Raw genomic sequence first — 27,259 nt, forward strand, 5'->3', positions numbered from 1 at the left:
AAAGGGTCGAGAAACGTTCTGGGTGCCACGGTCCCCTACCTAACCCAATACAACGGCTACTTCCAGCTGACATGAAGAGCGCCCTTCGCTGGTTCAACCCAACAAGTACCGAGGACCCAAGGGACCCGTCGACCCGGTCCACCGCCGCCGCCCACAGAGAGGACAGGCGTACGCCCAGCAGAAGTGACTGCGCCAGCGCCGATAATATTAGTTATCGTGCGTCGGCTTCCTCGTCCACATTCGCTTCTGACAACGCATTCGCTTCTCCTTCACCTGGCTCCTCCAACTCTACCTCCCTCACCCCCAAATCTCCCTCCCCTCAACCCCTCACACCCACCGATTCATTTGACGTGCGTGATTCCCGCTCCGGCCTCTGGACATCCAAGCCAATCACCATTGCCACACCCACAAGCACCAGGGACCATTCATCCACATCCCCCTCAGTCCCCGCCAAGTCCAGCTTCGACAGAAATCCCTTTGCTTTGCCCGACGAACCTCTCGATTTTCCTCCCATTCCAACCAAGAGTATCGATATGACCACTGGCCCAGCTATGGATTCGGCCATGAGTCGGAGTCGCCAGGACTCTTTTGTCAGCGCTGGCCCGAAGCCAATTTCCATGGCCAACCCCAACCGCGATCATGTCAACCGTCAACGACGTGAGAGTCTTGCAGGCAGCCTCATGGGCGCCGGCGCAAGTTGGGGAGGAATGTCTTTCGGCAGCTTCATTCGCGATGAGTATGTTTCCCCGCGCCCCTGCATCTGATTGATTCTTTGCGTCTTCGTGCATTTCACGGTGGCGACTAGCAACCGCTCCCATCATCGTAGCATGGCCGCGCCTGCGCGCAAGTACACCAGGCTGACCTATTCTGTTAGCATTGCCATGGCTGGCACATCACCATTCGCCCACCAAGCGTCGCCATCCTTCCACTCGGGTTCATACTTGCCAAAACTTGAGGCCAGCTTCATGAAGGATTTCACCTGTTGCGGCCTGAACCTGCCCAACCTCCACGACCTTTTGCAGCATTATGAGGAATCGCACACACAACCCAGCCCGAATACAGCGCGCAACGCACCTTTCTCTTCCCAGTTTGCCGCGATACCCACCCAACCATCCTCCAGAGCCAGCAGTGCAAGGCCTCAGACCCAGCAACAGAATACGACTACCATGTCGCAACTTGGCCAACAAAATGGCCAAGGCTCCAGCTTCGGCGGAGGCATGGGGGGTCTTGGGATGCAGCTTGGTCAGCAGAATATGGCGGGACAACAGCACGGGCAAATGTCCCATCTTGACGAGATGGATGCAGTCGGTGATATGGAAATGGACGATGCTCTGGGCTCAATGGAAATGGACGACAGCCAGAGAACAATGTCTCAAACTAGACAAATGTTTGGCCAACAGCAACGGCCGCAGCTGCACGTTAACGCTTCGGGCCTTACTCAAGGTTTGCGGACATCCCAGCCACCAACTCCAGCAGCCGCAAGCTTTGGTCTGCAGCATAACCCTACGGTATCATCGGTGAATACACCTACACTTACTACGCAGCAAACGCCACAGCAACAGCGGTCTGATAATGGGTTTCTCCAAAACTCGCAAATGCAATCCATGGACGACATGGATGAAGACCTGCCAGGGATGCCTATGGGTGGCAACATGGAGCTGAACGGATCAAACTTTGGAGACGTAAGCTTCGGTAACTCCAGCTCAAACCCCGAGTTCTGCATCAACGACCCTGGCAAACACTTGTTCAGCCCCGGCGGTGCGCTCACCAACCAGCAACGAGCAATCCAGGCGCATCTCATTGGAATGGGCTTCGACCCCAGTCAGCCCAACAGTGCAGCCAACAAGGCTCTTATCCAGAAATTTGGCGCAATGATGATTCCCGAGGAGCACAAGCCTTTCAAGTGCCCTGTCATCGGCTGTGAGAAGGCGTACAAGAACCAGAACGGCCTCAAGTACGTTTCTAATTACCCACTAGCAGAGAGCGTGTGGCTAACTATGACTCAAATAGGTACCACAAGACACACGGCCATCAGACGCAACAACTACACGAAAATGGCGACGGAACCTTCTCTATCGTCAACCCCGAAACAAGCACACCGTATCCCGGTACACTGGGGATGGAAAAGGAGAAACCCTTTTCCTGTGACGTCTGTGGCAAGCGCTACAAGAATCTGAACGGTCTTAAATACGTAAGTTTGCTGTTTGGCCTCATATGACGCGTCTGACCGAAATACAGCACAAAGGACACTCCGCACCATGCAATCCCGACTTCAAGTTCCTAGCTGCGGGGCTCAATAACCTTGCCAACCTACCCGGTCTCATGGAGAACTCGATGTCCAATCTACCTGGGATCGGTGAAGACCAGATGATGTAAAGAGACAGCCCAATTCGTTTGGCGGTTTCTTTTCGCCAAAATTGAAACTCCACGTAGCTACCGAGATCTGGCCATGGTCAAGGCGTCATTGAATGTCCTACGGCACCCCGACCTCGGTCTCCGGAGTTTCGATTAAAGATCTTGGCCACACAGGTGGCTTGCGGCATATCGCGCGGCGTTTGATTGCTTTTGCGGACGGTTCTCAGCTCGATTCTGAGGTCAACCGAGTCTGTTCTTATCCGTTTTATACCCTCATAGACTTACCAGCAACGCTTTGCGACTCTTCGACCACGATAAAAGTCTTTTCTAGATTAATACAGGCTTCAGCGACGGTTGAAGATAAACAGCTACAGGCCGCGGGGAAATTGCCACTGTTGCTGCGATCTCCTTCCGGTTTAGGTTTTTTTCGTCACTAGTCGACTACCTCGCGTCGGGGTGTCTTCTCTCTTTATTCCTGCTATCGGCGTAGCGGGCGGCGGTCTCGCGTTGCCTCCATTGACCGTGGATGAAAAGGATATTGTCCAGTAAAGCATGGATAAAGCAAAAGAAAGGCCATGGGAAATGCAGATATGTCTGGATTGGGTGGTCTTTGTATGAGTTTGGACAGCGAACCAAGAAACAGTAGTCTAGGGTTGCTGTTTTGCATCGTGGCCATCGACTGGTCCTCTTTTTTCTTGGGATGATGATGATCACCCCTCGCTAGCTTTGAGGGTTGTGCACAGGCTATTCTGTTGATGATGATTGCGTTTGGGCAGTAGGCGTTGTACTAGGGACCGGCTGGGAAAAGTTGATTGTTGTTTTTTGTCTGAAAATCTCCAAAACATAGACTGAACGAATCGAATTGTGTGGAAAACAAGCCTCTATTGTATTTGTGGGATATCGCTATTTACGAGGCCACAATCGCAACATGATCCAAGTACTCAAGTAGAGCAAAACGCTATGTATAAACCAGCCAACACCAGACCGTGTGATAGACCTCCTCTCGCTGCCATAATTTCCGCGTAAGACATTCCTTCGTTACCTGTAAGCCGTAATATGTTGGAGGGATCCTATATAGTGCCAGTCCCTCCCGATCTGGCACGATACCAGTGGGTTCACCAGCTTGTTTTGTAATAAACGCCTCGCCAATTTTTGCTGATTGACCTGTCTCGAGCATTCGAGGGACAGATTTGAGTTGTAGGGGTTGACCCGAAAACGTTGCCAACCCTTCGGGTATGATTTTGTTTAGCATGGATTTAGCTCATTTCCATGCCATCCTCGTCGTCGGCCTCACTATCGAGCAGTTGCGTATGGTTGCTGCTTACGCTTTCCTTACGGCTGACGATGGAGCAGCCATCTCCGAAGCGCGACCCTGCAAGACCGCCAACATACTCCAGTTCGTCACCGCCTACCACACGGCCTTCCATGTCAATCTCCTGCGACAACTCAACAAGAGCCGATCGTGGCAGTCGAAGGAAGCCCTGTGTCCGAACGATGCGACCCCAGTGCGTGAGGCAGAACTGGGCCGCACGTTTGCGGAGCCATTCCTCATTCGCAAGCCCAGCGCAGTGCCAGATAATGCAGGCATGGTCAACGTCAAGCTCCTTAGAGAGTCGATTCACACACAGCAACCGAAGATGAGGTATGCCATAGATGTTGGACATAACAAGCAACCCAGCCACGTCAGACAGGTCCGTAGTAGCGCCGCTTTCGTTGACCGAGGTGCCGTGAATGCTATCTGTGTACAGATAGTATAAAAATGCCTTGACCACGGTATACGGCTCAGGAATATGCATTTTCTTGGTATGAAATTCGGCCATCTGAGAATTGTAAAGTCGGGCGAAGTGAGGCCATCGTGCCTGGAGAATGAGCTTGTGTACGTGGATTGGTTGAGATGTAGGCGCGTCGGGGGCTAGCCAATTTTGGTCGGCAGAGGCATTGGCCGCCCGGCTCATCATGTCGTCATCCTCATAATCACCCTCCAAGGCTGTGACTAAAAAGTCGGTACCGCTCCCACTTTCGGGGGGTTGGTCGAAGAGCCTGGCAAGATCAGAGCCAAGGCCCTTTGAAGGCTGGTCAACCACTCGCGTAGTAGGCCTTGACTCTGTGCGTGGCTCGAGAGACAGATTGTTGCCGAGAAACCCATACCGGCGGAGGTCGATCTCCATAATGTCGCTGCGATCAAGCATGTTAGCATTAGAGCCGTCACTAAGTGCCGCCGGACAACCTCACCTCAGGTATTCTTCAAACCCATTAGGGCCGAGATCCGACGCAGCTGGATCAGTAGGGCACCCTAACAACCATGCTTTGGTGCCATCCTCATTCATCGTGCAATAATGCCAGCGGTAGCCCGGCTTGAAAATCTCACGGCCCTCGGCCAACTTTTGCCATCGAAGTGTCGCCAAGTCCAAAGCAGAAAGGGAGCATTCTTTCGACGTAATCGTCGCAGCCGGCGTGACAAAATCAAGCAATGTACCAGAAGAATACACATGGAAGTGAATGCCTGACCCTTGAGAGGGTATGTTCGGTCCGGAAACAAACTTCAAAGACGAAATGGTCCCTGGAGCCATCGGAGCAAACGTTTTGAGTTGAAACGATGGCGGGTTCACCTGCTGCGATCGAGAATTGGCGGCATATCCAGAGGCACCCACGGCAGGTGGAGGGTGCGTTAAGGTGTAAGGTTGTCGTGGCGAGCCAACAGCTCGACTCGTACCAGTTTGACGGTCGTAGATGCCGACTTGGGGCGCGGATTCGAAGGCTGGACTACCCTTGAGATCAAGCCACCAAAGATCTCCAATTTTGTCCATGTCCTCGGACAGGCCGCCGAAAACCCAGACTCTGTCTCCCCAAATGTAGGCAGAATGGTCGAACCGGCCTACAAAGCGCCATGATCGGGACCACGTGAAAGTCTTCAAGTCAAGGTAGCAGATGTCGTCGAGAACATAATTGTCATGACCGGTGATACCGCCGACGATGAACAGCTTGTCTTCGTGTAGCACCGCTGCATGCCTTGCCCGGCCTTTGGGTACGGGGCCAGAAACCTGAGGTTGTGTCCAATGCGCCGACTTTAAATCGAATATGATCAAATCGGACAGGTACGTTCGATGTTCGTTTTCGCCGCCAAAGACGAGCAGTTTGTCACCTTGGTATAGAGTAGCAGTGTGACCTAAGTGTACATTAGATCATGACAAGGAGTATTGCAAAGCTCTCTCTTGAACCACTCACCCATCCGCACGCCGGGAATATCGCCGTAGTTGTCCACCAGACTCCATTGATGGCTGACCAAGTCCAACTTCAGAACATGGTTGTAGACTTCATCGGTGTACTGGTCGAAGCCCCCGAAGGCATATATATGGTTATTGCCGCAATACGTGACCGAGGCATTGACCAAGCATGCCGGTCGCTGTCCAAGGGTCCTCGTGACTCTGGGTCGATAACCATCCAACGTGCCTCTATTCTTGATGGGCGAGTTGGGCATAATGTACGTGTTGTTGCTCGAGGCCGCCGATGCCGGCGTTTGATCCATCGGGGACGATGTCGATTGCGAAAGGGTAGACGAGGCTTGAATAGGGGGCGTTAAGGCCTGAGATACAGGTCCGCCAAAGAGTGACAAACCTCCAGGGGTCGCCGGTTGGGGCTGAGGCTGAGGCTGAGCCATGATGGGCAGCAAGGTTGGAGGGTGCTAAGAAGTCATCTCAATCGTCTCCGAGGTCGCAAGGAAAATGGCTTGTTCGACTTGCAGTCTGCCCGAGAAAGGAGAAAGGGGTACAACGAAAAGGGCGCCGGCGTTGTTCCACTGAGGGGCAATTTCGATAGCGGAAGGCGATATGAAATGGCCTGTCGTCGCACACTGCGATGGTGGAGGTCCGATGTTCCTGCAGACAACCCGAGGCCACTTGGGAAATTTAGGCAATCACGGGCCACCCTCCTGTCTTCAGCCTGCGTCCTGTCGTGGCAACTGCAGATGGTGTGCCAGGGGATGGCCCCTCGGCCATTGGCCTGTCCGGGCTGGCGGCAGTGGCCAGCCAACCACGTGACTGTTGGCAATGTGCAGCGTCAAAGGCCCCACATCAAACTCGCAGAACTGGCCCATGCGTCGTTGCCCGGCCGCAACCTTGGTGGGGCACCAAGTAAATAAAAGTTGATGGAGGTCCTGTCCAGCTTCGAGTCCCCTTCTCTCCATATCAAACCTCATCAATTCCGATTTCCCTCCTCAAACTTCGTCAAATACGCTTCCCAAGCTTTTCGTCTTGGTCAACCCCAAAAAAAGAAAACAAAAACATCTTCACAAGAACAATCAAGTCTGCTAGACCTCAAAGATTGCCTCCTCGACTTAGAGCACTTCTTGTGACGACATTACTTCGATTTTTCGAACAATACAACAACGACAGAATACTAATAGAACCCAAATCCAGGAACCTTTATCTAGAGTCTCTTGGAGCTCGTTTGATATCCGGAGCTCTCAACCTCTTCCTTCGACGCACAAGTTGCACCCGTTGGAGATTCACAACCTTGTCTTTAATTCGATACCCCACATATAGTACCAATCATGGCAACCGCATCAGTATCAACACCCATCAAATCCCATAAGGGTCTATTCTCTACCCGTACCGCTGGCGGACGGATGCCTCTGACCCCTTCCCCACGCCAACACTCCACTTCTGCTTCAGCCAACCTGAACTCCTCCCCTTTCACCCCTGAGAAACAGTCCGGCAACGATACCTACCGGGCATCCAGCAAGTCCACTTATGGCGGAAACCTTACTGCACACCTGGCGAGATCCACCACGACCAAGTCGTCTCACCGAGACTCTCCCAAGTCCAACATTGCCAGAGGCGTCTCAACTCCCCGCAGAGCCCTCGAGCTCGGTGTGTCCGACTTCACCCTCGCCGGAACCGGAAGCACCAAGACCCCTTCCAGTGCCAAGTCCAAGAAGGGATCTCTCAGACAGAAGACCGGCAAGACCACTGTCAACTATGGCGGCGACCGATTCATTCCCAACCGTGGCGCCAGTTCTGCCATCGCCAACGTTGGCAGCGGCAAGCTAGATCGCCCTGACAAACGCTCCAAGGCTGGCACCACCGAGGCCTCCAATGTTCTCTCATCAGCTACCGATGATGCCATTGCGGCCCTCGAAGGCCTCAACATTGACGATGAGGAGCCTGCCACCTACTCTCGCCCTTCCCCCAACACCGTCGCCTATCAAGATTCTCTTGCTAGCGCCTGTGGTGTCAGCCTCAACACTCGTATCCTCGAGTTCAAGCCCGCGCCGCCCGAGTCCTCCAAGCCCATCGACCTGCGGCAGCAATACAATCGCCCCTTAAAGCCCGCGGGTAGCACTTCAGCTCAGTTCCGCCGCCGCGTCGCCACTGCCCCGGAGCGTGTTCTTGATGCCCCTGGTCTGATCGATGACTATTACCTCAACCTTCTTGACTGGAGCTCTGGTAACCAGGTCGCTATCGGTCTCGAGCGCAACGTCTACGTCTGGTCAGCTGATGAGGGAAGCGTAAGCTGCCTTCTCGAGACAAGCCCTGACACCTACGTTAGCAGTGTCAAATGGTCTGGTGACGGCGCGTATGTTGGTGTTGGCCTCGGCACCGGAGAAATTCAGATTTGGGACGTCGCCGAGAGTCAGAAGGTTCGCAGTATGTTCGGCCATGACACCCGCGTTGGCGTCATGGGCTGGAACAAGCACCTCCTTTCCACTGGTGCCCGCAGCGGCCTTGTCTTCAACCATGATGTCCGTATTGCGGAGCACAAGGTAGCGGAACTAGTCTCGCACACTTCTGAGGTTTGTGGGCTTGAATGGCGATCGGACGGTGCTCAGCTTGCTACTGGCGGCAACGACAACCTCGTCTCCATCTGGGATGCCCGCTCTTTGTCTGTCCCTAAGTTTACCAAGACCAACCACAAGGCCGCGGTCAAGGCCCTCGCCTGGTGCCCTTGGAACATGAACCTTCTGGCCACAGGTGGCGGTTCGTATGATCGCCACATCCACTTCTGGAACTCTACCTCTGGCGCTCGCGTCAACAGCATCGACACCGGCTCGCAGGTCACCAGCCTCCGGTGGAGCCCCCACTACCGTGAGATTGTCAGCTCCAGCGGCTTTCCGGACAACTCTCTCAGCATCTGGAGCTACCCTACCCTGGTCCGCAACGTCGAGATCCCTGCGCACGAGAGCAGAGTCTTGCACAGCTGCCTCAGCCCTGACGGACAGATGCTTGCTACCGCAGGTGAGTTTTGAGCAAGCTAAACTCTTATTTGCCGTAGACATGTACTAATTCGAGTTCTTCAGCTGCCGATGAGAGTCTGAAGTTCTGGAAGGTCTTCGAGAAGAAGGCAGGAGCTAGTGCCGGTGTCGGCGGTAGCGGTTCATCGGCCAAGGCGGACATGGTCAAGCAGATGACCATCCGGTAAACAGCTTCTTGGCCAAGCCTGGCGAATGTCGGTTCAACGACGTCAACAAATGTAGGTATATCTCTCCTCTGGCATTTGTCGGTCATGGGTTCCCGGCGGTTGGGGCCATCTTCAGCGAGGAGTTTGGGTTTTGCTGCATCCGACTCTACGTGGTATGAAAGGGCTTCTCCACGATGGGATACGAAATTGCTTGGTCATGAGTAACGGCAGACGATACCATTCAATGCTGGTGACATGGGAAAGGATTATTTTGCAATGGTTTTGAAGGAACGTACTGTAGGGATTACGGATGCGCGCTTACTTTCCGAGATTACGGCAACAGTTAAGTGACAAAATGCCACTCAATAAAGAAAAACTGCTTTTAATGTTTTCGCGAGACAACCTTGACGTGACTTCAAGCTTCACTCAGTATAGAAACACCAGATTGTTCCTGCCCGAAACAATACACTGTATGGTGCTTCTCCCCGCATTCCCAATGATCTATCTCTTATCGTGCCTTATCGGATTTGTGGGGCATGATGCCATCACTAAGGTTGCAGGTAAGGTACATCAGGTTGGTTGTGTTCAGCCTTCCGGTGCCGCCTAGGCTGACTAATAGGCGAGCGCCTGCTTCGAGCCTCAAAAGGAAATCTACCGGACAAAGGTAACCTTGACCCATACACATCACCAACGAAAAGCAGGGGCCTAGCAAGACACCCTGTCACCGTCCGAACCCAACGAGAACACCGAGAGAATTCTACATAGAAATCAATTCAACGTCGCAGTAACGTCGCAGTTGCCTATTTCTGCGTGCGCGTGCCATTCTGGGCAGCGAGAAGTAGTGGTTAGGCAGACGCCCGTCCATCGGCACTTCAACAACGGTACTCTGATCCGGCAATCGCGACGAACAGTGGGACGACTGAACACTCGCGACAATCGACCGAAGCACCGAAATACCAATAGCGGGAGGGGCTGCGCTGGAGCAGGTGTGACGACGGGTGTGATACAACTGGCCATTCACTGAGGCCAGATCCGGCTTTACGCTACAACAAGTACCGAGTGATCGAGATCGACGAACTTCACCATGTCGAACAACGCTGTCGGCGCAGTTTACGAGCAGATCATCGCCGAGGTTATCAACTCCTCGCGCGTCGATTTCGAGGAGGGCGGAGTAGATGAGAATGTGCTCGACGAACTTAAGAAGGGTTGGCAGGAGAAGCTCTCCCAGCTCGAGGTTGCCAGCTTTCCATGGGACCCCAAGCCGGACGCCCCCGCTCCGGCGGCGCCTCCTCCGACAACCGCTGCTCCTCCACCTGCTGCTCCATACTCCCAGGCTCAGTTGAGTCCTCAACTTCCTGTGCCTGGTTTGCCGCTTCCTGGTGGGGCGCCTACTGAGCAGGCCAGAAATCCGGCCGTCAAAGAAGAGCCTTACATCAAGCCAGAGCCGGGAGTGCAAAACGTGTCCATGCCCCCGGCTCAACAAGACCCTCAAGGTGCTGGGCTCGCAGCTTATCGCGCCGCACAGCATGTCCGAGGTCAGTTTGGTGAGAAGGGTGCTGGCTCCATCAACGCCATTCAAGCCTCGGCGACCTCCAGACCCGCCGGCCAAGTCCCTCTCCCACAGATGCCTGGCCAGCAGCAGCAGCAGCAGTACCGACCTGGCGTGCCTCAGCAAGGTCAACAGCCACGCCCTCCAAGCAACGGTCAACCAGGCGTGAATCCCTCGCAGACCGACGGAACTGGCGACGACTTCGACTTCGAAGGCGTTCTACTTCAGCGGGATGCTGATGGAAACCAACGCGAGCTCGGACGTATTGACATTGATCGCATGATTCATGCGCAGATCGCTGCAAACGCCAAGAGCATGGAAGGTGGTGGGCTGATGCTACCCCTCAAGGAGGCTACGAGACACAAGTCTGCTGCCGTCTCGCGTTCGAAGGGCAAGGAACATGGCGTTGCTCCTTACGATGGTTACGATGATGATGAAGTCGATGAAGACGCGATCAACTCGGATCTCGACGACCCTGATGAAGACAAGGATGAGGATGAGGTCGATGATGAGGGCCTAGGCCACATCATGCTTTGCATGTATGACAAGGTCCAGCGTGTCAAGAACAAGTGGAAGTGCATCCTCAAGGACGGAGTTCTTACCGTCAACGGCAAGGAGTACGTCTTCCACAAGGCCACTGGCGAGTACGAGTGGTAATTCAGCCCGCCCGACGGCGCAACTCATGCCCTCGACAAGCCGGCCAAATATACTGGTTTCTTTTCCTTCCAGGCAAATCAAGCTCGAGCTCAGTGCTTCAGAAATTGCGACATTATAGATCGGCAAATAGGTGGGGAAGTGGTCACTCACCCGGAGCTTCACCATCAGCTGTTCTGTTTTTGGACCGGCTGCACACTCCCATCGTCGACACGGTGTTTCTTTTGGGGGGGGGGGCCTAGGGTTCTCCAAGGCATCAACTTGGATTACGCGTCCTTGTCTTCCCTCTTTGACTAGGATGCGACTTTTTTTTTATCCATATCCCAGCATTTTGGCTTCCGCATCCCACGCACAGAAGAGACTTGCCCTTGCCAAAGAATTTAGAACCTGGACGGACCCATCAGGGAATCGAGAATGAGAACGAGAGTACGATAAAAAGTTTTTTGTTGATAAGGGGACGAAAGTGGTGCCATTGCAGTCAGCCAGTCCGTCCGTTCAAGGAAAGGGGGCGTGGACGGAGGATCAGAACAAAGTTTTTCATCGTGCGCACTAGGGAGGTTTTGATGGAATGCAGGCCTCCTTTCTATTTCACGACACTAAAATCGAAAAAGTGTACAACAGCAAACCATGGGTTTAAATCCTAGAATAGAACCTGCTGCTACAACATTCTCCACCGCCTCGTACTTCGTGAATGTGAGCTCCTCGTGAGACTCCATCGTCATGTCTCGGGGATGCCGTCTCGGAGACATAGTCAAGACTTTTCGTGCGATGCCGTGGGTCGTAGGTTGTAGGTGGAATTAATTGGTTTGAGTAATCGATATGTTAAGGCTTGGTTTGGTGTCTCTGTTTCAAACTCAAGCCGCCCTTGAAGGGTTTCCCGTGACCGGTGGGCACCGTTTGACATCAACCAGCCAACCAACCCCCCTTCGCCGCGATGTTCGACACGATTCAGCCAGGTCGTCCCCCTTTCCCCTTTGCCATCTCGAGGCATGCCCCCAGAAGGAGACGCTCTCAGCTTCTTCCGCGCCCGTTGCCCCCTGTCGACACCTCCCACACTCGAAGTCGAGGCTTGTCTTGCCTTCCCGCTCGCTGCTGCCGCCCCATTAGGTGTCATCACATGTCCCTCGTTTCCCGAGGAGATGCGGAACGATTCGAGATGAAGGGGGGAGAGAGGGAGAGGGCGTGCCTTGCAGAATGGCCCCTCGACCAACCCTGTTCTCTGGGGGAGGGGGTTTCCGAGGCGAGGCCGCAACTGGTTGACGAAAGAGACAATACCATGATTTCAACTAGTTCCGTAGGCTCTTCGTTCGGCTGTTCCTTAACCTCGCCGTTATCGACACTCCTCGCCTTCTCTCTCCGTCTCTTTCTTTTCGCGCCGTTCAGACTGCTGCTCATCTTGTGCTCTCGTCGACTCGAAGAGCAGCAAAGAACACTGCTGCTATTTGCACCGTTGCAAGTCTCTTTTTGGCCGCGTATTTCTTTCCAGGATCTAATCCTGCCCGAAGTTTTATTACAATGTTCCTTCCCTTTGTTTTTTCCCTTATTGTACTACTCTCACTGCTACCAAATACTTATTCTGTGCCCTTCTCCCCGTGTACATGATGCAGCGACAAACAAACAAAACTACCTTTGCGCTGGGTCCTCTGTCGAGCTCCAGTATCTGCAAGTGACAGTGCGTCTCTTCTGCTGGGGGGGGCTTGGAAGGGGTGAAAGGTATCCAACAGGTTGTACTTTCCGGTCAAAACGCGTCGTCTTGAAGAGTATATTCCCGTCAGGTAAGAGACTATTGGAGCCCTCAGCATTTGCTCGGGATAACCCCTCTCCTCAGACTTCGGTCCGCCGCCCGCTGAACCTGGCGTGGATACACGGTTGTCCGCCCCATGTCGGAGGGGGAACCTGATGGTCGAGACTTGGCCGAGCAGCCTCAAGCGGCCTCGGATGGATTCGCGATGCGATTCCAACTCACAGCTGACTCTTTCCCAAGGGGTTTGGTGCCCATTGAGGAACAGCTTCGACGCCGCATACAACGCCAAACGCGTAATGGGAGATTGGACCAGCAGGCAATTGCAACCCTGCGGAGCAGCTCCCCAAGGGGGGAAGATTGTGGGTTGTGCAGCAGCTAAATACTACTCACGGGAGGGAGGTGGTTTGCTGTGCTCCTGCCCCAAACGCATCTTGAGAAGTCATAACAGCTGCCTAAGTCGCACACAGTCCTTCACTTGTGTTCACTTGCACCATTGCATCAGAGGCCGCGTCTTCATTATCGCAGAGCCCGTGTTTCTTGCACTGGGCCCCCTTGGGTCGTGAGTTTTCGGGAGATTATTCCGGGATGGGAGTATAGCTTCTAATCATCACTCTTCTCTCCTGCCTCGAGGCTATGACCCCGGCAGTATGGGTCGATTTAACTACTAATTATTTATATTTGTAATTGTGACCAAGTTGTCTTGAGAAGAAGAGTCTCTCTTCACGGTGATGCACACCGGACAGTGTTGGTTCGTCCTTCATTCATGCTACTCTCGAGGCAGACCACGACGATAATTTACGCCGCGCTTTCCTGGCACTCAACAAACCTCCTGTCGCCATCAGTAGCAGATATAGGCCGCTCAAATCCTTCGATGCGACGGTGACTTCATGACTTGGCACCTCGGCTACCCTGCCTCGCTTGGCGCACACAGGAAACTAAGCCCCCGTCAGCTAGACTGTGTGCAGACACTTTGCCATTCGGAGACCACCAGCTGCATCGATGCGAAGCCCGGGAACGCGACTTCTTCTTCACGCTTGTTCTTCGGAGTGAGGAAACGTTACGCCAGAAAAGGACAAGAGAAAAGCACCGCCTTTACCTCGGTCTTAGTCCGAGATGGTGGGTACTAAACCAAGTACCGACGTTGCATCCTGCATACGGGTACACAAAATAAATGCTGGAGCTGCAATTGCAATGCTGAAGAAGAAGCAAAGGCCCTCGGTGATGAGCACCGAATAATCACCGGGGGTGCAACACGTACGACAACGAAATCCTCTCCAGAATAGCTAGTCCGAGGGGCCTAGGGTCTCTACATAATCTGACGGGAACAAGCATCCCTCGGGGCATCCACTTAAACCCCAACCCAGCCGCGTGTTTATGCGCGTTGCTCAGAATGATGTTCGTCGAGCCCGCAGCGGGCATTTGTGCAGAAATGCCAACGACATAGTCTCGTCCAGGGTCGCCTCTCCGCGAGCAGGGTTCTGTTGAAATTGCATGACCGTTTGAGGACCGCTTCATCATCGATTTACCCATGGCGGCATGGCCCATGGGGACCCGATCGTCGTCTTCTTCGTGGTGTTCCACTGGCGAGACTGCCTTCGTTTTCCATCCCCCCCATGTTCGGCTGCTCAATAAAAAAATTAAAAACGTGCGGCATGCATCGATCGACTACCATGCTGGAATTGACCCCAGTGGACAATCGTGTCGGTCGTTTCATCGAACGCGCCTTGCGCACGAGTCTTGACTTGTACATGCGCACTGGTACGGCCCGTTGAGGGGCCCTGATGTGCGTGTAGCACAGCAAGACAGAACAGGGTACAACAGAAGATGGTCCCACTCGCCGTGGAATGGGCGAGACGCCTGGATTCTGTGTGACGAGGCTGTCACGTCGCTTGTCCCGAGCCAGGTGTAATTGTGGAAACACATGGTTTTGGAAGGCGCTTAAATCCATCTCGAATTAACATTGCATGGACGGATTCGAGTCTTGGGCGGCACGACGACAGCGAAACGCCCGTTTAGTGGCACCACAGTGGCCCACCAATGGCCGACTTTCGGCAGCAGTTAGAAACAGGACGGCGACGAGGCAGTTGTGTATGGGCAAGGTCTATACTCCGTGTCGGCCCCTAGGTTCCGGGTCACATCTGGTCAGACGCAGTTGCTCCCTTTTGTGGGAGTGTCCAAATTGGTAATTGACGCCGGCTTGGGGAAGTTGGGAGGTTGCGCGAAAGGTAGCAACGGGCAATCGACCGCTGCTGATCCATGCAAAGGCAGGTCGTCAATACCGTTCCCGTTTCCATCAAACCATGCCTCGAGGTTTTTTGGTACATAAACCTTTAGTTCCAATAAATCAAAGGCGTGCATATCCATTAACAACTTGACATGGGTTCTCATATCTTTGAGCCAGTGTATAAAAAGTTGGACACAGAGATCAACTTTTGGCAGCATTCATCCAGCTCAACATGTAAACCGGCGATAATACCATGACCCAAGACTTTAATATACTTGCTGGATGGCCATAGATGGCTCCAATGGCGTAGCCGTAGGCACGGAGAGAATAGAGTGCCCTCCATTTTGGGATTGCTGCATCAACTTTGACTGGTTGATAAACGACGGCGTTGTAACCAGCCAATTAAACCCAGAACATACTTTGGCTGCTTGTCAGCACGACGTAGGGGGGTGATGCTGACGCGTGAACTTGGACCCGAGAGTCCGGAACCGCTATTGCAGGATTGCACCCAGGATTCTGCTCCCTGTTGGTCAGCTTTGTTCGGAGATTTTGCTATCCAGCACTCCTCGTGTCGGTTGTTAGTCGTATATTGCTCGAAAGAGAAACAGTGTAACTGGCCTAGTCAAGTGTAGGCTTGGATAAAAGACCTTCAGCACTTGGCTGTACTGGAGGTTACTTGACTGCAACATGCATTTCGTTGTTGACCACCTCGTTATAGTATGCGTGATGTGCGGACAAGCCACAATATGCAATTGTATCCAGGGCCGGTTGGTGGTTTAGTACGTGGTGGGCTATGCACCGCGCATAATGTCAACCAGGCCAAGATTCAGGGGTGCGCGTAGCAAGCCGACGAGCTCGGTTTGGCTCTTGCTCCAACGTTGGCGGCGCAGTAGATCGCATGCTGTGTGCATTGTGATCGGCGAGCTGGATCCAACGGCGGCATGCAAGCGGTATTACACCGGCAGCCCGCCATAACCGCCGTGAAGGCCTTGACCGCTGTTGTGACAGCCCTTACAGAAAGTGAGAATGCCAGGCTTGTTGTACCGTTCCTGAGTATTCCCGGAAAGCTCCACAGGACATCGATCCTGTGGTTGATATTCCTATTTCTAGAGCATCTCGTGGCGGCGAGAAGCCCACTTTTGCTTCCAGAAAGATCCCGTAGATGAGAAAGTCTCTCCAGCTAAGAAGCGGCTGATTTTTGGTATCTAAATGGTTCAAAGGAGTTATTGCCGCAGCTTGATTCGGATTCCATGGGCCTCGGCAAAGGGTCGCCGTCTTGACATACGCAACAATTGCCGAGAATAGGCTGGGAACTCTCCTCAGAGCTGGACCATGTTTGTCCTTTGGGTGGCCCCTGTGGGATTGGTGTGATCCATTCTGAACGGAGCACGGATGAACCCAGGCCCATTGGTCGAAAGGTACTCTCGATAACCCTCCACCAAAATCCCAGCCAGGGCTAATAATTCCTGTCGCGAAGAATTAGATGTGTCTAATCAGAAGGGTGATACTATGTATACAAGGTGATTAACCCAGTCAAGGTACGGACGTGAATGAACATTACCAATAAGCAAACCCCTTGCGGCGACTAAGGGCCCGCCATCACCCCCTTGAACCTAAAAGTTGCGCGTCAGTATGAATGCCTGGCCTGTCAGACGATGTAACCAACACCAGTTACTAAGCAATAGTGCAGGCATGTGTTTGCTTCGAGTCCAGTCTAGGAATCTCAGGTCATAAGTTTTGCCCTGTTGCGAATGTTCGCCCCGTTTTGCTTACAGATGCGGGCGCGGGTGGTGTTGGGGATCGGACCATGTGAGGATGCCTTTCCGCGTACCAGCGCTGCGGGACACACACAAATACCGGTGCTCCTCAGTATCGGAATGCTATGCCCCCGAAACGGGCAATCGCTGAGCGGCATGAGATACCAGCAAGCCCCCAATCCGTGACTCGTGGAGATGTACTCTTCGAGGTTGACTCAAAGTGCGGGGAAACCCAAGATGACTCGAGTCAACACACAATGTAGACAGTCTGTGTCCTGCGGCAAGGCCACCTCCCCAGATCCGGTCTTGGTCAGTGCAAAAGTCCCTCTCTGTACTGATCATGTTTGATTAAGGTTTGGCGCCATCAGTGCCGTCCAATGTCTCGACACTAGTCCGTTGTCGAGAAACCAGCAGACTCCGGGCGGAGGATGCCTTGAGCGTTTTCCTTTGCTATGGTGTCTGGTCCGCCTTGCCCTGTTCCAATTGTGCGAGCGAGATGGTGGTGTGCCAACATCCGGGTTGAAGCAAGGATAGGTCAACCCAGCAAATTGGGACACGGTAAGATAGGAGATGCCTGGAATCCTCGATGCGCGTCGTCCGCGGAGCCTCCGGTTCGCAAGAAGCCCACACCAGGGCCCACATCGTTCCGCTCATCTTCCTTTTGCCCAGGTAGTGACTCAGGTGACGGCTAGTGGCTGAGGCTGGGGTGAGTAGCGGCCAAGTGCAGAACCAGAGTGTCGGGTCCTTAGGCTCAGGGGTCAAGGGTTAACGAGTGTCACCACCGCTGCCAACTCATCTAACCCCGACGTCAGCCTCAGACATCGCCACGGACCTTGTGATGTATTTGAATGCAGCGCCGACCAGAAGCGGAAAAGGCGTGGAACTGTAGCCCGCAATGGCCAATCATCTGGTAGGGACCTAGACAAAGGCCACCCATCGTCTCGGTCCAACAATACCATGCTGGAAAGGATCGCGAGGCCAATTTTAATCGCAGTGGCCTCGTGTTGATTCGCTTGCAAGGGGGTCCACGTCTCTCGAGGCTGGAAGCATGTGAGACAAAGAATACATGGGGGCCGGCGACTAGGGCTAGCAGACGGTGATAACGTTAGCCGCTGGACCACCCCTATCTCGTGGAAATGATACCGCTCTCGCCGATCGGTGCCAGCTTGTTGGGACCATAGACTCGGATACTTCATGTCCCTTCGTGGCTGGGTGTAGGCCTCCCAATCTCTAAGTGGCACCAGACAACGAGATGGGCTTATGGCTGCGCCATTTTGGAATTTGTGAGCTGCAGCCCTTAGCTTTCAGCTTGACCCGAGCCGGTGATGAAGACCAGAGGTCGTTCCAATGCCCCTCCCTGAGTTTCCCATGATTCCCGTTTCGAGGAATGTTGGGGGCATGTATCTGAAGATGGGTCCAGACTCGAGTACCGCTGCAGGCGAGGTGCCATGCTGCAGGACTAAGCTGGCTGCATGATGCAATGCGGCCAGGCTGTTGGGAACGCGCCTTGCTGTCATTGGGCTCAGGAGGTCTCTCCCCAGAAGCCCGTCTCGGAGACCCAAGGGACTGACGACGAGCTGTGGTGTGCTCGTTCCTGTACGTGGGTAACATTGTGCGTGCCACGTGAAGTAACAAATGTCCGCGAAGGAGCGGCATGCTGGCCGCAGCACTTTTGAGATCTCATGGGTCCAATGGTGCCCTGGTTTGAATGGCTTTGAGGAGCAGGACTGGGTCTCCAAGCGCCATACGGGATGTTGGCTTGAGGCGTGCCTCCTTTCAGATTGGTAGGATTCGGATGACAGGTACCTGGGACAAGAGAGCGGCCGCTGGCACCTCGCATCTTGCGATGGGGACCAGGGCATACAAGTTCAAGCCAAGCCCCCATTGGTGGACTGTGTTGTAAAAACTTGATTTCCAACCTGCTGGCTTCATCTGGCCAGACAGCCGGCTTTGAACTTTTGCAATTACACTACAAGAGGCTGCCAGTGCTATTTTGTGACTCCGTACCTCGACAGGTGGATGCCAACGGTTTCCGAGCTATTGCTATGCAGGCTGCTTCAGTACATGGAAATATAGTTTTTTGCGCGGGAGGTGCCTCAAGATATATAGGCACATAGAACACCCCAACGCCCTGAAGGTCCCCTTGAAGAGGTTCAGACACATCGTCTTTATAATTGATGAGGATCTCGGAGGTATCTGGACTGGACCAAAAGCACAGATGGGTTCCTCGGTGCGGCAGGACGAGAATCGGCATTGCATTACAACCAAAAGTGGTTAAACTCTTCGTCGGACTCGTCGGTGTTACGGGAGACTCAAGTCGCAAAGCCGTGGAGAGAGAGAGAGGGGTGGGTGAGAGATCCGAGAGGCTGGGTGCTCCGACGTCACCCCTGCAAAGAAGGGGGGAGGCTTTCTTACGAGGGGGTGGTACGAGTTGTGGTGGACAGATGTACCTTGAGTAGGCCACCATCGCCGTGTTGCAGACGCTAATCCTAGCCCGGTCGGTTAGGATTCGGTGTTGCAACAAACGGGCGGGGAATGAGGAATGAAAGGTGTGTTCTTAGCAGTCGACACGCCTGGAATTCAACGGGATAGAATCGTGACAACTCCCCCTCACTAATGCTGGCGATGGAGCTCGGGGTGCACATGCTGGGGACGTTGTAATGGAGGCGGTGGGTGTGCTTGTCAGATGGATTAGCTGCACCGCACGTACCTCGTGCGTTTTCTGCGCTAAGGCGTCTGAAGATAGGGACCGTTTCCTGATCGTCGTGTCCCGCTCGTCCACTAGCTTTTTGCTGGCGGGAAATTCCCAGCGGCTTCCGCGAGAAACAAAGCACCAGGATTATGAGAGCTGGCTAGTAAGGTGTGGTGTTTCTGACGGAACCGAGGTAGGATCGGGTGGATCGTTGGGTCGGTGAGTCGGTACCACTGGATGGAAGTTGACGGGACATGGTCTGTTTGTTTCGTTGTCGACGTTGCACTCAATTGGGCAAAGCCAGCAAGCCACCTCCGCAGCAACCGTGTCTGCAGGTGTATGTAGGGACAAAGTCTGTGATGTGGATGGAAGCGGCGGTTGAACCATGGCAGATGTGGTGCGGTGCAGTGCAGCGCAGCGGAGAGGGGTGGTAATGCGGGTGCGGTGTGGCTCGCATCGCATGCGGTCCCAGCATCAAGCAATGGAAAACCCGGAGAAGATCCGACTTGAGGGTCACACCGGTCTGTGTGTAATACTCGATTCCATGCCTCGATTACATTTACTATGTAAGGTAGGCAGGCCGCCGGGCACGGCGAGTGAGTGCATCACCGCCCAGTGCTTCAGATGGCCTGTTGGAAGTGATCAACAATCTGCATTGCCCTGCCGTGCTCGGCATGGGATGGGTTACAACGAAGCAAAAGCAGTGACCTCTGCCGATGGCTGGGACGAGACATGTTGAATACGATGTAGTGGAGAGGCACCAGGTCGATAGCAAGGTGACCTTTCCGGCGGTAGTTACGTTGGCAGATGGCAGGTGGTCAACATGCACCATCGCATTTTCCCATACGCTTATCTAATCACACATCTGCATTTCGTTTGCTTGGGCTTGGAAAGCCCTTTGTGGAAAAAGATGCCAATGCTAATGAAGGCAAGCTGTACGGATCGGTGAGCATGACCAGGAAACCGCCCACAGTCTCCCACCTCTTTCTTTCCCGTCGCCCCGAGGAGAAAACGACGCGGAAGGAACTGGAATGGATTACGGAAACTCGTTCACCTGAGCCAGGATGTGCTTGGGGACTTTGCCGTCGAGCTACAACCTGATGTTGGAACTGCCGTGCCGTGCCGTGTCTCTGATTTGCAGACAGAGTGGCTGGGAAAGATGGCCCAGAACAGCACAAGTGGAAACACAGTGGACCGGTTTAACACGGCGGGCGGTAAGGATGCCTCGAGTGAGTTGACAAGATGACAACGCACTTGAGCGTCCCGTTTCTCAGCGTCTACAAGAGTACCTTGCCCACTGCGAGCCCGCTTAGCTCGATCCAGGATGGGAGACAGCTAGGTGACCTCCACTCGACCCTTGCCGCGACACTCGACTTTGAGAGAGTCCAACAACATGTTTCACCAAACCAGGGTTGAGCGGAGGAACGCACGATTGGTATGGGGGCGCGGGAAGAAATACAAGGGGCCGGGGTGAAAAAGGAGCTCTTAGATGGCTTGCAGGGGACTTTGAAGATGCGGCTGGGGTGATTGCGGGACCAAGGCTCTGCCAGGGCTCCCAGTTGTTTCTTCGCCGTGGGCCCAGGATAATTAACCTGGGCTTTGCAAGGGAGGCCCAAGACAGACTGGACGGGCACTAAGAACCGTCCACATGTGTCGGATCCCCAGTGGGCTCCAGGTTCACCTGTACATAAATCTGTTGGCCACCACCATGTACACTGCTGCTCTCACCGTATGTGCTGGGATACCTAGGCTGGACTGGACGGACGGACAGCAATGTGGAGTAGCTCACGGGGGAAAAATTGTCGGGATGTGAAAATAGGCAGCGGCCGTTGGTGGTGTTGGTGTCGGCCGCACCTATGTCTGCTAGGATCCTTGGAATGAGGGGAGGGGGGATATAACAGAACAAAGCGTCCTGAATGAGACTTGTTGACTCTTGGTACCCTTCATCTGCGCTGCCTGATGCTGAGTGGGACATGAGCTACGTATTCGACACATGGCACCTTGCTCCCATCCAGGCTAGGTCTCATGCTTCCTTCCCATGGCTGCCCTGTCTCGTCTTTTTTAGCTCTGTGACTGGAGGCAACGGAACATGAGGGTGGGAATCTGAAATCTGCGGGCGGATACCCTCCCCTGACTCTCTCCACCAAACCTACCCTACTGGTAGACGCACAGTAGCGCTGGGCACAGAAAGTGTAGAATACAACGGAGGGAGGCTGGACACGCAAAAGGAGATGACTGAACCCAAAGCGACGAGGCAGACCCTGGCTTGCGTGGAGCAAAGCGAGAGAAAAGCTGACAACAAGAAGGTCGGCCCGCCTTGATGTCGCAGGACCAGCAATCGAGACAGCCCTCGTCCCTAAACAGAACCAAGAGGGCGGCAACTAGGTAGGGTGATGACAAGGCCGAGCCGGGGCAGTCTTGGGCAATGCGGCGGTCTCAAGACGGCATTCTCTTGTGGTGCGGTGTTGTGTCGCGGTTGAAAGACGACTCCTTCAGTGGCGCTGGATGCCGCGCACTAGAGCAATTCAGGAAAAGACAAACCGGCTCGATCAAGTTAAGCAGCCCCAAGCTGCACTCTGTTTGTTCAAGTACGATACGTGTGCCTGCTTGCTTGCCTGCCTGCCTTGACATACGCCAGGGTACGTACCTGCTTCTAGTGCTGGACCGGCGTGCTGTGGACTTTGGCTTGGATGAGGCAGGAGACTCGAGGGCAAGGAAGACCCGGGAAGGCGAGAATGCGAAGGAAGGTAAGAAGTTTAGAATAGGGAGGGTAGGGAAGGCGCAGGCTGAGGGCGAGGGGGAAGGGGGAACGGGAGGGGGATGAGAAGCGGAAGCGGAAGGGGAACGGGAAGGGAGGGGAGGGGAGGGGAGGGGAGGGGAAAGGGGAGACACAGAGAGAAAGAGAGAGGGGGGAGAAAGAAAAGAAAGAGAGAGGGCGAAGAGAGAGAAACAGAGGGGAAGTGACGAGCAGATTGGGCTTGGGCTGATGGAACATGGCAGAAGACCGAATCCAACGCAACCAACCTGGAAGTCAATCTTGCTAAAATAAAATCAGAGCCCCGGGAGACGGGTTCCAGTTCCCTTTTGCATGTTCGTCATATGTTGCCCGCCCACCGCGTCTTTCCTTCATTGGAGCATCCGCAGGGTGCCTTCCTTGCCTTACACACCGGCCTTAGCTTAGCGTAGCTAGGTAGGTACATGAGGTACGTATGGATACGCTATTCTGATCCTGCAGGTGGATGCCCTACCCTGCGCTCCCATGTCGTTCTTGTCATCGATGTTTTCCCACCTCGACTTTCTTCCGACCAATATTACAGACGTCTCCGTTCTTATACCAAGGTACTCCAGAGTATACCTTGCCTTGCTCCTCGATACCTTCACCAGCCAGGCTGCCATGTTCGGGGACCCAGCCCAGGGTTAAGATTGCAGCCAAGTGAGAGACCAGGTCCCGATCCGCATTTCCCGTGCTTTCACCCAGCTAGCAACTAGGTGAGCGAGTACCACGATGCACGATACCTGGGATTGAAGGGGGCTACAGTGGCATGGCAAGATGAGCGTGGAGGCCGGCACAGGCCAACAGCACGGTGGGCGGCAAGCCTCTGGAAGCCCAGAAGAAATGGAACCCAGAGGTTTGATTACACTGTTTCCCGCTTTGTAGGCCGTCATCTCCAGGCTCCATCCATCCCATCGAGCGTTCCCTCCAGGGGGGGGAGGGCGCTCCCCCTCCCAACCAAGTCCCACGACGGCGATGCGATGGACATGGTTACCGCGGCGCAAGGAGCAGGGGGACGGGACTTGAGAGCAAGAGGGAGAGAGAAGAAGAAAAAAGGAACAAGTAGAATAAGAAGAGGAGGAAGAATAAGAAACCCACTAATTCTACTTAACAGCGGAATACCCCCGAACCATGGGAAGCGGAGAGATGCAGCCAGAGCTCGTTCCATCTTGAGGGTCATTCATCCATCATTGACCAGCACCCGTCAACTCAGAGGGCTGACTGCCTGCCTTACTCCGTACCTTGGCTACATACCATATCCTACTTACCATACCTTGCCTTGCCTTAAGGTTCATGCCTCTTGCACCAACAACCGATCACTTTTTTGACGCCGCAGCCGTTTCTCCACCGGACTCTCTTACACTACCTGTACCTGTCCGTGTTTCCCTATCCTACTACAGCTGCTATACCTTGCATGCGGATACTACAACGACACCTCACACCCGACGACGGCGCATGTACGCCGCACCTAGTCGACTGTGCCATCGATACCGTCCCCAAGGGCCAAAGCACCACCATCACCGCCGCCACGCAGGCCAGGGCAGGCGAGACGTATGCAGTAGACCGACGGGTGCTGACTAGGCCTGTTCACTTGCATCGGTCGGGCTTGGGGTCCGGGTCTTGGATTTGTTCCTAGGGTTCCCCCTTCCTAACGTCGCAGGACACAAAACATCCCACACAACTGCCTCTGCCGCCACCAGGTACCCAGGTCGGGAGGTCCTTGTCTTTCAGTGGCTCTGCCTCTGTACCCGTCGCCTTGTTGGATGACCTTTTCCCATTCTTTATTACTCCATACATCCCATCCCATCAGATCGCTGCTCCTCCCGCTCCCGCCCGCCGCCGAAACGAACCCGACCCAACCTGCCCAACGGGGACGTCAACCTCGACTCGTCTCGTCTTGCCTCGCATCACATCACATCACCTCGCATTGGCCGCGGCCTCCAACTTCGGCCTTCAACGCGACCTCGACCCGAACCCTGACCGCGATCTGGACAGCATTTCGCCTTGCCACTCATACTGACCCGCCTCAGCTTGGCTACTCGAGCTCTCCGCCCGCCTTGCTGCCCATCTCTCCGTCTTGTTTTGGTTTTGCTCGCCTTGGATTCTGTACCCGTCTACGCCAAGATATCGAAACAAAGTCGCTCCGAAACTCCAACCCCAACCCAGCCTGACCCGACCAACAGCTTCTCGCCTCTTGCGACGCCGCCCATCGTTTCGCAACCTATCGCCTCTGGCCAATCTGCACACGACGAGAAAGACGCCGATTACCGCAGCACCGGACCTCGTCTGTACGACCTCTCCAACTTGCTGTACGACCCAATCAAGACCCTCGGCGTTCCAGCAGGACAAGGAAGAAGACTCCCGCCCGCCCTGTCCATCCATGTACGTCGATTGCAGTTTGTTTTCCCTTCTGTCGTCTTGTCTCGGTGATTTCCAATTCAACCTCATCTCAATTTTTTCTTTCCAACCCTCGCTCACACACATGCACAAACTCTGCCTCTCTCTTTCTGTTGCTGTCTCCTGCTGCATTTTTTGTCTCTGCTGCGTTTGCAACATTCTCGCATATCTCGTTCTGCTTCCTCATCCCGCGCGCTGTTCTGCCCTGCGCAAGCCTCTTTCAAAGACGGGTGAGCGAGCCTGCACCTCCACAGACGGGCACAGGCGCACATGTGCATTCTGCACAATTCCTCTGCTGCTCCAGCCCCCGGGCTATTGTTGCGACCGTTTACATGCAGGTACATGTACTGGTACGCTGTCAAGGCCAAGCATCCGACCCTCTTCTCTGCCCTAAGCTGCTGCACCTCAATCCATGCCACTCTCACCCTCCATGCCGCCGTGGAGGGCAAAAGTCGTCATGCAGTTAGTTGTCTCTGGTCGCATCGTTGCCCGCCGTCTTGTTGGCTGGGCCGTGAGTTGTCGTGCCGTGCCAGCAACCTTGTCCTGCAACGACGGCTCCCTTGACAGACGAAAGCAGAATGATGTGGTCAACATTGTGTATGCGCGCGCTCGCGCGTGTGTGTCGGTCGGTGCAAGTGCAGACGGTGTCTTGTGTGTTATTGTGGTGCCGGTGGTGGTTTTGCTGTTTATGTGCGCTGGTGTGTGTCTGTGTGAGTGAGAGAGCGGTGTCAGTGTCCCATTCCGCGGAATACAAGAAGCTCTCAAGCTACCCAGATTTCTCAAAACAGAAACAAGACTTGGGTTGCTCACAGCCTCCTCTTCACCCCCTTTTCTGCTGATGTCTGCTACGCCTTGCCCTAGCTTGTTCCCTCTTTCCCGCCTCCCTCACGTCAACGGGCTCTCGCTCGGGTCACATTCTCCATAAAAGGCTGTCGTGTTGGCGGTCCTGTTCCCCGGATGCCATCAGCGTGTGCTTCCATCGACTCGCAGCCGCCTGCACTGCGACCATCATTTCGTTTCGTTTTGTTTCCCACTCAAGACTTGCTACTGCACGCACACTTTAAATTGCCCACTTCTCAATCCCACTTCTTTAGACCCAATCCCCCTTTCATATTTCAAAGGTCCCCGGCATCGCATCATATCTTTGGCTCTTGGTCGTCTCATGCGCATGTCCCACTCTTGCTAACTTGCAAAGCACCGTCAATCGCAGTTAAGGTGGCCTCGAAGGCTGTCGGAGAGACTGGCAGTTCTGCAGGCTCACGGTTCATGTTCTTGGATGCGTGACGGCTCGTCTTGCTGATCCCAATACTCGCCCTCCCCATTGATGCGATAGCTCCAGCATTCGAGAACGATCTCGTCAACTTGCATGAAACCCATTTGCAAGCAGGGAGCACAGTTACAGCCGACAAAACCTCTACAGCCCACTATAGCATTCTTATGGTAGCAATGTCTCAAAACGGGTAGGTGATCCTCACAAGTGCAGTATTGCTCTAGTCGCATCCATGAAAACGAACTTGCTGACGTGCCATCCGTTGTCGCAACAGTGGGACTCCCGATACCCCATCGGATTACTCTGATCATGGCCGCATCTACGGTGGGTTCCGACGAGGGAGATACATGGTGCCCATCGACGCGGTAAGTTCTTTGTGGATTTTTCCTTCGGGAGAAGAGAAACCTTGATACTAACGCACTTACTTGTCAGGACGAGCAAGAGAGGCTCGACATTTTCCACAGGCTCATCTTCCTGGCAAGAAAAGAGAAACTCCATGATGCGCTACTGCCCGACAGAGCCCAAGTTCTCGACCTTGGGACGGGCACTGGTATTTGGGCCATCGACGTTGCCGAGTAAGAATCCCTGTCATATTTATCCATCCAACGCCAGGTCACAGCATTTGCAATCGCTAACGTTCTTGTCACAGCTCGCTTTACAAGGGTGAGAACAACCAGGGCCGGGTCTTGGGACTCGACCTTTCTTTCATCCAGCCCAAAGTGTATGTTTTGCGCACCTTTCCCGTGGTCTTGGGGACGCCGGCTTATCTTTCTTCAGGATTCCCACGTGTGTTTCATTCACGCGCGCCGACGTCGAGGGGCCGTGGCCGGCCCCAGAGCAAACCTTTGATATGGTCCACATCCAGATGCTGCTTGGTTCCATACGAGACTGGCCAGACCTGTACAGAAAGTCCTTCAGACATCTCAGGCCGGGAGGGTGTATCGAGCAAGTGGAAATCGAATGGATTTTTCGCAGCGACGACAATACCTTACCACCAGACTCGCCTCTCGTCATCTGGGGCAACACGTTTCGACATGCGATGCAGACGTACAGGCAACCCATAGACATTTTCGACACAAGAGCTGAACTTCACGCTGCGGGTTTCACAAACATCACGGAGAGTGTTGTCAAACTACCAATCAACCCGTGGAGCAACGAGAGGTTCGAACAAGAGATTGGTCGATGGTTTAATCTTGGCCTGACGCATGGTCTGGAGGCACTAACTCTTGCACCGTTTATCCGGGTGGAAGGCTGGCAAAAACACCAGGTGGACAGGCTAGTGGACGATCTCAAGAGGGAGATTTGTCGGCTCCATGTTCATGCCTACTGCAGGATGTGAGTTTCCGCATGCAGATTGCCGTTGCGGCAACTATGAGTTTTCCTTGAGCGCAAAGTACTGACCACCGAGCGCAGGTTCGTCTGGACGGGTAGAAAACCCGGCCAATGAT

At 54.1% G+C, this 27,259-nt stretch overlaps 5 protein-coding genes across 5 annotated transcripts; 4 read left to right on the forward strand and 1 right to left on the reverse strand.

The window, feature by feature from the left end:
* Window positions 1-71: 71 nt before the first annotated feature.
* EsH8_VII_000775 (zinc-coordinating transcription factor SFP1) lies at window positions 72-2,376 on the forward strand (the record flags this gene model as incomplete). Its single annotated transcript, XM_083270908.1, has 4 exons — window positions 72-736; window positions 875-1,954; window positions 2,011-2,191; window positions 2,239-2,376. The coding sequence occupies 4 exons, from the start codon at window positions 72-74 to the stop codon at window positions 2,374-2,376; spliced, it is 2,064 nt and encodes a 687-aa protein (XP_083128465.1).
* A 1,235-nt stretch (window positions 2,377-3,611) lies between these two features.
* Window positions 3,612-6,013, reverse strand: EsH8_VII_000776 (uncharacterized protein; the record flags this gene model as incomplete). The annotated part of the gene is made up of 3 exons (XM_083270909.1): window positions 3,612-4,530; window positions 4,588-5,521; window positions 5,581-6,013. 3 exons carry the CDS (start codon window positions 6,011-6,013, stop codon window positions 3,612-3,614), a joined length of 2,286 nt encoding a protein of 761 aa, XP_083128466.1.
* Window positions 6,014-6,904: 891 nt separating this feature from the next.
* EsH8_VII_000777 (WD40-repeat-containing domain protein) lies at window positions 6,905-8,772 on the forward strand (the record flags this gene model as incomplete). Its single annotated transcript, XM_083270910.1, has 2 exons — window positions 6,905-8,588; window positions 8,651-8,772. 2 exons carry the CDS (start codon window positions 6,905-6,907, stop codon window positions 8,770-8,772), a joined length of 1,806 nt encoding a protein of 601 aa, XP_083128467.1.
* Window positions 8,773-9,835: 1,063 nt separating this feature from the next.
* EsH8_VII_000778 (transcription initiation factor IIA large subunit) lies at window positions 9,836-10,957 on the forward strand (the record flags this gene model as incomplete). The annotated part of the gene is made up of 1 exon (XM_083270911.1): window positions 9,836-10,957. The coding sequence occupies one exon, from the start codon at window positions 9,836-9,838 to the stop codon at window positions 10,955-10,957; it is 1,122 nt and encodes a 373-aa protein (XP_083128468.1).
* Window positions 10,958-25,978: 15,021 nt separating this feature from the next.
* EsH8_VII_000779 (methyl transferase) lies at window positions 25,979-27,258 on the forward strand (the record flags this gene model as incomplete). Its single annotated transcript, XM_083270912.1, has 6 exons — window positions 25,979-26,001; window positions 26,086-26,176; window positions 26,244-26,386; window positions 26,461-26,532; window positions 26,589-27,146; window positions 27,225-27,258. 6 exons carry the CDS (start codon window positions 25,979-25,981, stop codon window positions 27,256-27,258), a joined length of 921 nt encoding a protein of 306 aa, XP_083128469.1.
* Between the last annotated feature and the right edge of the window lies 1 nt (window position 27,259).

The sequence above is a fragment of the Colletotrichum jinshuiense genome, chromosome 7, assembly GCF_051148585.1.
Source record: "Colletotrichum jinshuiense chromosome 7, complete sequence".
Taxonomy (NCBI): domain Eukaryota; kingdom Fungi; phylum Ascomycota; class Sordariomycetes; order Glomerellales; family Glomerellaceae; genus Colletotrichum; species Colletotrichum jinshuiense.